The 12,807-nt window shown below is 41.6% G+C and overlaps 1 protein-coding gene across 3 annotated transcripts in view; it reads right to left on the reverse strand.

Annotated features, from left to right (window-relative positions):
* Positions 1-1,579: 1,579 nt before the first annotated feature.
* Positions 1,580-12,807, reverse strand: part of USP21 (ubiquitin specific peptidase 21) — a 28,718-nt gene continuing 17,490 nt past the window's right edge. For 2 of the 3 annotated variants that reach the window (XM_070766497.1, XM_070766498.1), the window contains exons 6-14: positions 12,665-12,776; positions 10,716-10,853; positions 9,243-9,307; positions 8,218-8,321; positions 7,706-7,792; positions 6,512-6,590; positions 5,412-5,519; positions 2,820-2,934; positions 1,580-2,388 (exon numbers count right to left, since the gene is read on the reverse strand). In XM_070766497.1, the coding sequence (XP_070622598.1) occupies positions 2,298-2,388; positions 2,820-2,934; positions 5,412-5,519; positions 6,512-6,590; positions 7,706-7,792; positions 8,218-8,321; positions 9,243-9,307; positions 10,716-10,853; positions 12,665-12,776 (899 nt within the window). In that variant the 3' untranslated portion in view covers positions 1,580-2,297. Of the gene's footprint in view, positions 2,389-2,819; positions 2,935-5,285; positions 5,520-6,511; positions 6,591-7,705; positions 7,793-8,217; positions 8,322-9,242; positions 9,308-10,715; positions 10,854-12,664; positions 12,777-12,807 lie in introns of all 3 variants that reach the window. The other variant, XR_011560521.1, reaches the window with a different exon arrangement.

Raw genomic sequence — 12,807 nt, forward strand, 5'->3', positions numbered from 1 at the left:
TTAATACAATGATTAATCATCTCAGTGTCTTCTGATAAAACAATTACGTTTTTGGGTCACCAGAGTTTCCAACACCTATTGTCCCTCCATTGACCAAATGCTATTTTTTTAAAAAATAGGGCTCAGGATAGACTCTGCTATCACTGGAGGTTCTACTTCCTGAGTGAGCTCTTGTGCTAATACCCTAAGGAGGCTGTTCCAGATGGGTTGCAAGGCCTGACTTCAAAATACTGTACAGGAATTTCTATTATTATCAATTAAATATTTTTTTTAAAAAAATATTAATTTGATATGTCGCCTATCGTGCTACCCAGTTTCAGGATTGTGCAGGGATGACCACAATCCCTACTACCCACCTGCACGCACACACAAACGCAGACTTTCATCCTAGAGGAAAAACCTACCCTCCGGTTGCAAAGAAGTGAAAAACAAGTTACAGGTGCAATGGACGGACTTTAAATTCAGATAAACCTGCAAACTGCCCGCAGGCCCATTTTCTGCTACTTTCAACCCAAAGAAAAGAAATTCACTTTTCAGACAATTGCGTTTCAGAGGTTTTGAAAAAGGGATCGGCCCATGGGGATGGAAAATGGCAATTCTCAACGGCTGCTTAATGGAACCTCCACACTGCGACGCAGTATATCTCGCTTCCTCAATTCCAGCGGAACAAAGAGAGTTTGGGTGTTTCACAACTGGCTGGAATAACTCCAGCTGTGCAGTCAGGCGGTAGGGAAAGCAAGTAGAATGCTTGGCTGCATAGCTAGAGGTATCACAAGCAGGAAGAGGGAGATTATGATCCCGCTATATAGAGCGCTGGTGAGACCCCATTTGGAATAATACTGTGTCCAGTTCTGGAGACCTCACCTACAAAAAGATGTTGACAAAATTGAACGGGTCCAAAGACGGGCTACAAGAATGGTGGAAGGTCTTAAGCATAAAACGTATCAGGAAAGACTTCATGAACTCAATCTGTATAGTCTGGAAGACGGAAGGAAAAGGGGGGACATGATCGAAACATTTAAATATGTTAAAGGGTTAAATAAGGTCCAGGAGGGAAGTGTTTTCAATAGGAAAGTGAACCCAAGAACAAGGGGGCACAATCTGAGGTTAGTTGGGGGAAAGATCAAAAGCAACGTGAGAAAATATTATTTTACTGAAAGAGTAGTAGATCCTTGGAACAAACTTCCAGCAGACGTGGTAGATAAATCCACAGTAACTGGATTTAAACCTGCCTGGGATAAACATAGATCCATCCTAAGATAAAATACAGAAAATAGTATAAGGGCAGACTAGATGGACCATGAGGTCTTCTGACATCAGACTTCTATGTTTCTATGTTTCTATGTTTCTATGACTCCCACTCATCAAGATTTCCGTATCAATTAGGAATGTGTTTTTTCTCTCTCTCTCTTTAAGCACTGGATTATTGGATCAGTTCTAAACTCAGAAATTCTCAGCCCCCCCCCCCAAAAAATTCCCCAGAGACCCCCCCCCCCACAACTCAAGACCCCTTTCCAAAAAACATCCCGTTCAGGATTCGCCCTCCCTCTCCCCAACAAAACCAAGACAACGCGTGAGGTTTTTCCTTTTTTTTTTTTTTTGTTAAATAAATTTTATTCACAAAAAAGTTTCAATCTCTTCATTTTTCTCTCAAGTCATCTACTGCAAATGTACAACAACAAACCCTTCATTGTGTAGAAAGTTGTTAAAACCGAGCGCGACGCCCCAGTCTCGGACTGAGGGGGGGTTGGGGGTGTCAAAGCACACCATAGTTTGGCCCTGAGGGTTAGGGGGAGAGCCGGGAATGGAGGGAAGGAGTCAAAGAAAGTAAAGGGGGGGGGGGGAAACCCCGGATGCGCAGAAAACAAAAAGGCTACTTCACTTCACGTCGTGTATCTCTCGACGCTCCAATCCCCATTTCTCCACCCTCCAAAATCATTTTTTTTCCTCCCCCTTCTAAACTTAAAATTCTGGGGAATTCAGGAGCGAGGAAAACCCCAACAGAAATAAAAATAAAAAGTAGTGTTTTTTTTTTTTTAAGAAAAAGCAAAATAAAACCTGGATAAAAAAGGAAGGCAACCGAAGCGGAGATCCAACCTTTGGAGAAACAAACCTCAACGCTGGCAATTGTTTCTTGGGTTTTATTAATTCTTTCCTTTTTGCCACCACTGCTTTTTCCTTCCTTTTCTCTGGAGGTTTAAAAAGAGCCAAGTCTCTGAGGTTTAAAGAGGGGCTCGTGGTCGAAAAGGGCTGGGAATCAATACTTCTTTTCTTCTTCTTCTTCTTCTTCCTTTTTTTTACTGTTTCTTCCAGTGCAAGTCATCCAACTCGTAGAAAAGTACGTAACCTTCGCTGGAAGGGACCTGGTTCTCGTTGATAGGGGACACCCTGTGGAAAGAGGGGGAGGAGAGTTAGGACCACAAGGGAGGCCAAGATTCCTTTTGTTAAGCGGGACTCAGTCAATTGAATTAAATTAGTCACACTGTTGTAAAGTAAATCTGGCTTCCCCACTGCCCTTGCCCACGTGACCACGGGGAAACTGCAACCGTCATAAATACCAGCCAGTTGCCAAGTATCCGAATTTTGATCATGTGACCGTGGGGGTGCCACAACGGTCGTTAAGTGTGAAAAACGGCCGCAAGCCCCTCTATTTTGAGGGATGTTGTAACTCTGAACGGTCAGCAAACAAGGGGTTGTTATGTCTAGGACTACCTGTAATTTGATGTACTGTATTTCACTTCCTCCGCACGTCGCTGAGAACTCCCGCCCAGGTTTCGACTCTTTGTGTGTAACGTTTTAAACTCCACGCGCAGGCTTACCGGGAATCGTTAAAGATGCGCCAGCCGGAGTGATCCTTGCAGAAGGCGGTGTAATGCCCGTAGTGGACACTCCCGGAGTGGTTGCACAAGGCGTACAGGTTGTATATGGGGGTGCCTTGAAGAGAGAGAAAAAATGGCGGGTGATGTATGCTGATACTGAAAAACAGGTTGGATGCCACCGATGAGATTGGCTCTCTTTAAAAATACTTTTCAAAATTAAATTCTTATTTCTATTCTATTCCATTGTGTTGTATTTTTATTTGTGTTTCTATTCTATCATTTCTATTCTATTCTATTTATTTTGTTTATTTTATTGATCAAGTAGGAACCATATCCCTGTTCTACTCCACTTGTTATTCCAATCTTTCCATTTATTTATTTATTTATTTATTTATTTATTTATACATTGATATAACATTGTTTATATACATAAGATGGACACTGGTAAGAGGGGACATTAGGAGAGGGATTCTGTTCTGTTTTGGTGAATTCCATTTTTATTTCTATACTATTCTATTCTTATTTCCATTCTATCCTGTTCTCTTATTTCTATTCTATTTCTATCCTGTTCTTATTCTAGTGTACTCAATTCTATTCTACACTGCTCAAAAAAAATAAAGGGAATACTTAAACAACACAATATAATTGTAAGTAAATCAAACTTCTGTGAAATCAAATTGTCCACTTAGGAAGCAACACTGATTGACAATATCAATAACACACACACACACACCCCAGGGTGATGGATGGACGGACAGATAGAATTGTCCCTGGGAGGCAAAACCCACAGCCACTCAGTCTTATCAGGGTAAAGGCAACACTTAAAAAATACAATATAACTCCAAGTCAATCAAAGTTCTGTGAAATCAAACTGTCCACTTAGGAGGCAACACTGATTGACAATCCATTTCACCTGCTGTTGTGCACACTCAACTTTGTACAGAACAAAGTATTCAATGAGGATATTTCATTCATTCAGAGCTAGGATGGGTTCTTTGAGGGTTCCCTTTATTCTTTTGAGCAGTGTGTTTTTATTTCTATGCTATCCTATTCTAATTTTTATTCTATTCTGTCCTCTTATTTCTATTCTATTCTATTTCTATTGTACTCTATTAGTCTATTCTATTCTTATTTCTAATCTATTTTTTCTATACTATACTATTCTATTTTGTTCTTATTTCTATTCTACTCTAAAGGTAAAAGTTCCCCTTGGACATATTAGCTATTCGTTCCCGTCTCTGGGGTGGTGGTGCTGGGGTGCTCATCTCCATTTCTAAGCTAAAGAGCCAGTTCTGTCCAAAAACGTCTCTGGTTATTTGGCTGGCATGACTTAAACGCCAAAGGCGCATGGAACGCTGTCACCTTCCCACCAAAGGTGGTCCCTATTTTTCTATTCCCATTTTTTTTTCTTTTGAACTGCTAGGTTGGCAGAAGCTGGGGCACGGGAGCTCACTCTGTTACGTGGAGTTGGAGATTCGAATGTCCGACCTTTCTGACTGACAAGCTCAATGTCTTAGCCACTGAGCCACCTGTTCTACTCTACTTGTCATTCCAATCTTTCCATTTATTTATTTATTCATTCGTTCGTTCGTTTGTTTATTTGATTTTTTCTTTTTTTTTCATTAGACATACAAAGACAGACAACATTCAACATTCAAGGAGCTACGACAATGCAAAATTGGTATAGGTACACGGTGGAGCATATTCAATTTGAAATTATGGAAAAAAGGATAAATTCGGATAATGAAACTGAGTTGGGACAACTGATGGGACGGTGGGACAAGGTAAGACGATATATGACGAGCAGAATCCGAGACCAAGCTACAAGAAATAAATTGGAATCACTCTATAATATGTAAACAGATATATTGCTCTTGGGTCAAGTGGACTATACAAGAAACACCCCCAATTTGGTGGTGGGGAATGTGTGTGTGTCAGGGTGGTGGGCACAATTCGCTATTTGTGGGCACAATTTGTTTTATGTTGTGTGATATAAAATTTGTTAAAAATCAATAAAAATATTTATTTTTTTTAAAAAAACCATTCAAGGAGCTACCATTGCTCCGCTTATCATAGAAGTCTAACTAATACAGGAAAAAAAATGTCTAACTATAATCAGATCGATTCAGAAATATAACACTCACACTCTATATTCTTATTAAACTTAACTCTATTGTTTATAGTTTATCGTTTCTATAACTTTAATTAATTTTCTTATCTATAAAATATAAAATACTTAAACTAATAATACTATATAAAAAGATAATACTTTGGTATTAGTAACATTGTAAAAATACTCTGTGTTTATATTATTTTTAAACTATTACATTCTATCTATTTATTTGATTTATTTTATGCCGCCCTTCTCCTTAGACTTAGGGCGGCTTACAACATTTTAGCAATAGCACTTTTTAAAAACAGAGCCGGCCTATTGCCCCCCATAATCCGGGTCCTCATTTTACCCACCTCGGAAGGATGGAAGACTGAGTCAACCTTGAGCCGGTGGTGAGATTCGTTCCATTTCGTTCCAATCTAATTTTTTAAAAAAAGATATCCAGAAAATAATTCTTCCCAACTCAGGAGATGACTTACCGGCCTTTTCGCTGGCAAACTCCTTGAGGTTGAGCTGCTGGAGAGGGAAGTCCACATAAGCAGAGCATTTCTTAATGGAATAGCGGGTGGTGGAAAACCGGTTGAGATCTGAGAAAAACGGAGGTCAAGGAGCACATAACTCACGGCTTTTGCCCTTCCTGTCGATTTATTCTCTGGGCGATGCACAAAAGCAGACGCAACCTGTTGAATTCCTTTTAATAAATGTATAGGCAGCCAATCTCATGGTTAGGTGACTCTGTGTGTGTGTGTATGTGTGTGTGTGTGTGTGTTTATAACACAACACCTTTCTCACTCTTTGTTCTGTCGGGCTCTCTGGTAGACTCCTCCCAAAAATTCACAGGTACAAATTTCAGACACACACACGTTTGAAAATTCAAAACAATGTTCTTTATAATGAAAAGTCACTTAACCTAAGCCCTCTTTTGGTATAGCCAAGAGCACTCGTCTCCAAACAAACTGGAAATTGGTACAAGTCCCTTATCAGTTCTGTGATACTTAGCTTGCAGCTGTGAGGCAATTCACAGTCCTTCTTCTTTCACAAAGTGAAACACACTTTGCTCTGGTTTAGTTTCAAAGCGGGGAAAAATCAGCACACAAAAGGTCAAAGTCAGTAAAGCAGTCACGAAACACAACGATCAGATAATCCTCCACAATGGCCAAACCCACAGGCTGCTATTTATAACAGCCTCACTAATGACCACAGCCCCACCCAACCACAGGTGGCCTCATTTTCTTTGATAATAATCTCTCAGTTGTTGTTGCCTATGCATCGCTCTCCGCATGCATGGCTGTGTCATTAACTCTTGTTCCGAATCCAAGGAGGAGCTAGATAATTGATCTCCTTCTGAGCTGTCTGCCCCACTCTCCTCCTCCCTGTCACTCATGTCTTCTTGGTCAGAGGAGCCTTCATCAGCAGATTCCACAGGAAGCAAAACAGGCCTGCAGCATGTGGATGTCTCCCCCACATCCACAATCCTTGGGGCAGGAGCTGGGCCAGAGCTAACCACAACACTCTTTATCCGGCACTTCCGTCACCTCCCCAAAAACCCCAAGGAGAGACAGAGAAAGCGAAAGGATACGTAGCACGAGGATACGGGGGAAACGCTGGATGGTCAGTTTCTTGGTGCTTCGGGTTCTCTGTCGGCATTTGTCACATACCTAGGGAGACAGAGAGGGAGGGAGGGAGAGAGAGAGAGAGAAAGACAAAAAAAGAGGGAGAGAGAGAGGGAGAGAGAGAGAGAGAGAGGAGAAAGGGAGGGAGGGAGAGTGAATTTGCCTTGGTGTAAATCTTGTACAAATTGTTACATATCATTCTCGCTTATTATTCTTTTTTAATAATAAATTTATTGTCATTGTCAAAACAACGCATTGTCATTGGCAACGAAAGTCGTGTGACACCCAGAGACCAGTCCCACCATACATAAAATTAGAATAGGTAAATTTAAAAATAGAATAAAAAATAGAATAAATGTCCACAAATCAGCCCAAAATTTCCATTGCTAAACAAAAACAGTTGTTAAATAAGTTTCGCCCCCTTGTTCGCCATGTTTTTCGGCGGTGATTGTGGTTTTTTAAAACTAAAAACTGTTTATTTTAGGACAAGTTTAAAAAATAGACAATGTTACAAACGCTTACTACAACTCGGTACAAAAAACAGAACAAGGAAAAACTTGGTGATGAAGTCAATAGGCCACATCAAATATATAAAGCTGTCAGAAAAAGGCAAGACAAATTATATACCACTAAATATACACTGCTCAAAAAAAAAGTAAAGGGAACACTGGAAGAACCCATCCTAGATCTGAGTGAATGCTATATTCTCATTGAATACTTCGTTCTGTACAAAGTTGAATGTGCACAACAGCCGGTGAAATTGATGGTCAATCAGTGCTGCTTCCTCAGTGGTCAGTTTGATTTCACAGAAGTTAGATTGGAGTTATGTTGTGTCGTTTAAGTTATCCAGTGCCATTGTTAACTTCAAACGGTCACTAAATCAAGTGTGAAGACTCTCGGCAGATTCCTAAATCTCGCCTGTTGCAATTTATGTATGGTATGTTTGTGTGTGTGCTTGTTAGTATATTGGGGTTCTTTTAAAACTTTTTTTAAACATTTAAATTTATTTAGATTTGTTACGATTTGTTTATGCCTTGTTGTGAGCCGCCCCGAGTCCGCGGAGAGGGGCGGCATACAAATCTAAAGTAATAAATAAAATAAATAAATAAATTTCCTCCGGGATGCAGAGAGGAGGAGGAGGGATGGGAGGGAGTGCTTACCGGTGCGTTTTCGGAATCCAGCTCTTCTTCTTTGGTGAAAAGCTTGAAGCAGTCAAGCAGGGAGACCTTCCCGCCAGCGAATCCTTTCTGCGTAAATGCAAACAGGGCACTTGGTTAGAGATGCCTTGACTGCCACGCCATCTAGGTGACTAGATGAGGTTCCTTAGTTGGGGTCACGAAACAAGAAAATCACGAAGCTAAGAGAGCACCAAGGACCCTCCTCCTCCTCCTCCTCCCAATCTCACTCCCTCCAGCACTGACAATGTTTCAACCCTGAGCTAGGTAATGTTGTGGTTGGCTCTGGCCCAGCTCCTGCCCCAGGGAATGGGGAGGTGGATGCAGGGGAAACTTCCCCATCGGCTAAGGACACAGGTGGTAGTGAGATTGTCCTCTACAAGAGTCCCACACACACACACACTTCTCGTGTCCCCCCCCCCCATCCCTACCAACGATCAAACTTCTGGGGTCAATGGATCAGCAGGCTGCTCCGAGTGATTCCTTGGGGATCTCACCTTGGGGATCGGCAGCGAAAGGTCACAGAAAACCTCGAAGGTGGTGGACCGATAGCCGCAGGCCTGACACTTGAGGCAGCTCTTCAGCTGGCCAACGAAGAGGTCTAGTGGAGGGGGGAGAGAGGGAGGAGGAGAGTGAAGAATGGAAAGGAGGTTCTGTTACTACAAGGATCAGCGTAGAAACTTTATGCAGGTTGAACTGTACGGAATTACAAGATGAAGAGTAAATAGAATTGTGTGAAATTTGGGAGAACTGGTACAATTGGTTGAAATACAAAAATCAAGTAGAGCAGTTATGACGAAAACGCAGAACGTAAGAGGACAAGTAGATAGATTTTAAATAAGGCAGGTGAAAATAGTAATAGAATAAAATTAAGACATAGGCAAAGGTAGATAAGTTAAGGAATTAGTGGCACCGTAACATAGAAGATATAATAATAATAATAATAATAATAATAATAATAATAATAATAATAATAATAATTTATTAGATTTGTATGCCGCCCCTCTCCAAAGACGGTATGCAACCCTGCAAAAAGTATTAATTGTTTGTGTTTTGGTCAGGTTATGTTTATATGTTGATGTTATGTGAGTTTGGTGCACGTTTGATTTGTATATATGTATATTTGCATATATATGTTACTTAATAAAAATTATTTTTAAAAATAAGGAAGGACATTTATATAGATGCATGCATGCCTGTATATATGTATGTATGCATGTATGTTTATTTCTACGTGCATGTTTTAAAAACTATTCAATAAAAATTATTTAAAAAACAAAACAAAAAAAGGTTTGGCTTGTTAGACCTCAAGCAACCGGACAGGCAGTCCTCACTTAACGACTACTGGCTTAGTGGCCATTTGAAGCGACAATGAGCTCTCCAGGGCTACTTACAATCTGGTTCCTGAATTCTGATGGACACACCAGCAACCGGCTCGCATCCTGAAGTCACGTGACCGCATTTTGGAGGGTTTGGGGTTTTTTTTTGCCAGTTTCTGTCATTGGAGTGAGAGTCTGCTCACCTACTATTTTGCTGTCTTCTCTTTCCAAATAGCGTTTCCACATCTGGTTAGCTTGCTCATCGTCACTGGAAGGAGAGAAGAAAAAAAGAAAATGACCTATAAAGCCCTTCATGGCACCGGACCAGATTATCTCAGGGACCGCCTTCTGCTGCACGAATCCCAGCGACCAGTTAGGTTCCACAGAGTGGGTCTTCTCCGGGTCCCGTCAACTAAACAATGCCGCTTGGCGGGACCCAGGGGAAGAGCCTTCGCTGTGGTGGCCCCGGCCCTCTGGAACCAACTCCCCCCAGAGATTAGAATTGCCCCCACCCTCCTTGCCTTTCGTAAGCTGCTTAAAACCCACCTCTGCCGCCAGGCATGGGGGAATTGAGATTCCCTTTCCCCCTAGGCCTTTACAATTTTATGCATGGTATGTCTGTATGTATGTTTTGTTTTTTATATTAATGGGTTTTTAATCGTTTTTAGTATTGGATTATTATTGTACGCTGTCTTATTATTGCTGTTAGCCGCCCCGAGTCTCCGGAGAGGGGCGGCATACAAATCCAATAAATGAATGAATGAATAAAGAAAGAAAGAATGAATGAATGAATAAATAAATGAAAATGAGGAAGAGGAAGGAAGGAAGGAGAGATAGAAAGGAGAAAAGGAAAAGAAAGGGAGATAGAAGGGAGAAAAGGAAGGGAGGGAGGGAGGGAAGGGAAGGGGAAAAGGAAGGAAAAAGGGAAGTAAGAATGGAAAAGAGGGAGAGATGGAAGGGAAAGGACAGAAGGAAGGAAGGAAAAAGGGAGGGAAGGAGGGTGGGTGGGTGATTGGGGGCCAAAATGGAGTCCTTATTTTGTGCCTATAAGCGTATCTCCACTTTTTGAAGCAAAACAAAAAATTCTTTGCTTTCAGGGTTTTTTAAAAAAAAAAAAACCTAGTAATTCATTTATTTTAGAACAAATATAAAAAATTGGCAATGTTACAAAAGGAAACCAGCTCACTACCAAAAAACAGAAGAAAAAAAAAACTTAGTGATGAATTCAATAGGCCATATAAAATATATAATGCTGATAGAAAAAAGCAAGCAAATACAGATACAAAGACAAATCGTGTATAAAAAATAGAAAAACTACTGGTAAGTAAAAATAAATAAATCTAGGTTTAAATAAACCTAGATACTAACAAGGCAAAAGAAAAATGATATAGTCTTCGGAGAGGGGCGGCATACAAATTTAATTAATAATAATAATAATAATAATAATAATTATTATTATTATTATTATTATTATTATTATTATTATTATTATTAACCAATGTATTGAACAATGGACCATATCTGAAAAATTCACATTACAAAAGGGGAAAAAACGTATCTATTGTTGTAAAATGTCAGGAACAAAGAACAGTGCAGCGGCAACACCAACCAATAAATTAAAACCGTTTCTTCCGTCGAGGGCGCAATTAAATATCCCGTTTCTGGTCCTGTCTCACCTCAAAGTTTCGGATTCCTCTAGCACCGTCGGCCACTTGGCATCGGAGAGAATGCAGGGACTTTTACGGCCCTTTCGGTTAATCTCCACGTGGAGTCGGTCCATGAGGAACTTCAAAAACTCCTGAGCGTCTTGCTGGCTAGAAAGAAAAGAAAGAGTCGCAAGATGGAGTATTTTCCAAGATGTGTGATCACACAACTCCCGGACAAAAGAAGAATTAGGTGGTAAATCCTTTAAAGGAAATCCAGAAATTTCATAGCTAGGAAGTAAAGGACCTGGCCTCTGATATATGAAAGCAGTGTTCCCCACATCTTAGCCGTTTTAAGATGACTGGGGGATTCTGGGAGTTGAAGTCCATCCATCTTAAAACAGAGTAGCTGGGGGATTCTGGGACTTGAAGTCCATCCATCTTAAAACAGAGTAGCTGGGGGATTCTGGGACTTGAAGTCCATCCATCTTAAAACAGAGTAGCTGGGGGATTCTGGGACTTGAAGTCCATCCATCTTAAAACAGAGTAGCTGGGGGATTCTGGGACTTGAAGTCCATCCATCTTAAAACAGAGTAGCTGGGGGATTCTGGGACTTGAAGTCCATCCAACTTAAAGCAGAGTAGCTGGGGGATTCTGGGACTTGAAGTCCATCCATCTTAAAACAGAGTAGCTGGGGGATTCTGGGACTTGAAGTCCATCCATCTTAAAACAGAGTAGCTGGGGGATTCTGGGACTTGAAGTCCATCCATCTTAAAACAGAGTAGCTGGGGGATTCTGGGACTTGAAGTCCATCCATCTTAAAACAGAGTAGCTGGGGGATTCTGGGACTTGAAGTCCATCCATCTTAAAACAGAGTAGCTGGGGGATTCTGGGACTTGAAGTCCATCCATCTTAAAACAGAGTAGCTGGGGGATTCTGGGACTTGAAGTCCATCCATCTTAAAACAGAGTAGCTGGGGGAATTCTGGGGCTTGAAGTCCATCCAACTTAAAGCAGAGTAGCTGGGGGATTCTGGGACTTGAAGTCCATCCATCTTAAAACAGAGTAGCTGGGGGATTCTGGGACTTGAAGTCCATCCAACTTAAAGCAGAGTAGCTGGGGGATTCTGGGACTTGAAGTCCATCCATCTTAAAACAGACTGGCTGGGAGATTTTATTTTATTTTATTTATTTATTTATTTATTTATTAGATTTGTATGCCGCCCCTCTCCGTAGACTCGGGGCGGCTCACAACACAATAAAAACAATTCCTGACAAATCTAATAATTTTTAAAAAAACCCAATTTTTAAGCAGACATACCTACAAACATACCATACATAAATTTTATAGGCCCGGGGGAGATATCTCAGTTCCCCCATGCCTGATGACAAAGGTGTTTGCGAAAGGCAAGGAGGGTGGGAGCTATTCTAATCTCTGGGGGGAGCTGGTTCCAGAGAGTCGGGGCCGCCACAGAGAAGGCTCTTCCCCTGGGGCCCGCCAACCGACATTGTTGAGTTGACGGGACCCGGAGAAGGCCGACTCTGTGGGACCTAATCGGTCGCTGGGATTCGTGCAGCAGAAGGCGGTCTCGGAGATATTTTGGTCCGATGCCATGAAGGGCTTTATAGGTCATAACCAACACTTTGAATTGTGACCAGAAACTGATCGGCAACCAGTGCAGACTGCGGAGTGCTGGTGTGACATGGGCATATTTGGGGAAGCCCATGATTGCTCTCGCAGCTGCATTCTGCACGATCTGAAGTTTCCGAACACTTTTCAAAGGTAGACCCATGTAGAGAGCGTTACAGTAGTCGAGCCTCGAGGTGATGAGGTTCTGGGAGTTAGAAGTCCCCCCTTCTTTACACGGCTAAGGTTGGGAAAAACACTCTACCACAGATGTGTATGGCGATAACCTTTGCCACTAGCGAGCATTAGGAGAAACAGATTGGCCATCACAAGGTAAGGAGACAGGGCACGCCTCACCTGTATCCTGTAAAAGATGGGACGTATTTCTGAAAGACGGACTTGAAGCGGTTGGGGTTGGCGGCCTCGGTGGCGTCCGGGTGCCACAAGATGGCAATGACATCTGCAAAGGCTGGAAAGAAAGAGACACATCCACCGGTCAG

This window comes from Erythrolamprus reginae, chromosome 13, assembly GCF_031021105.1.
Source record: "Erythrolamprus reginae isolate rEryReg1 chromosome 13, rEryReg1.hap1, whole genome shotgun sequence".
NCBI classification, from domain to species: domain Eukaryota; kingdom Metazoa; phylum Chordata; class Lepidosauria; order Squamata; family Dipsadidae; genus Erythrolamprus; species Erythrolamprus reginae.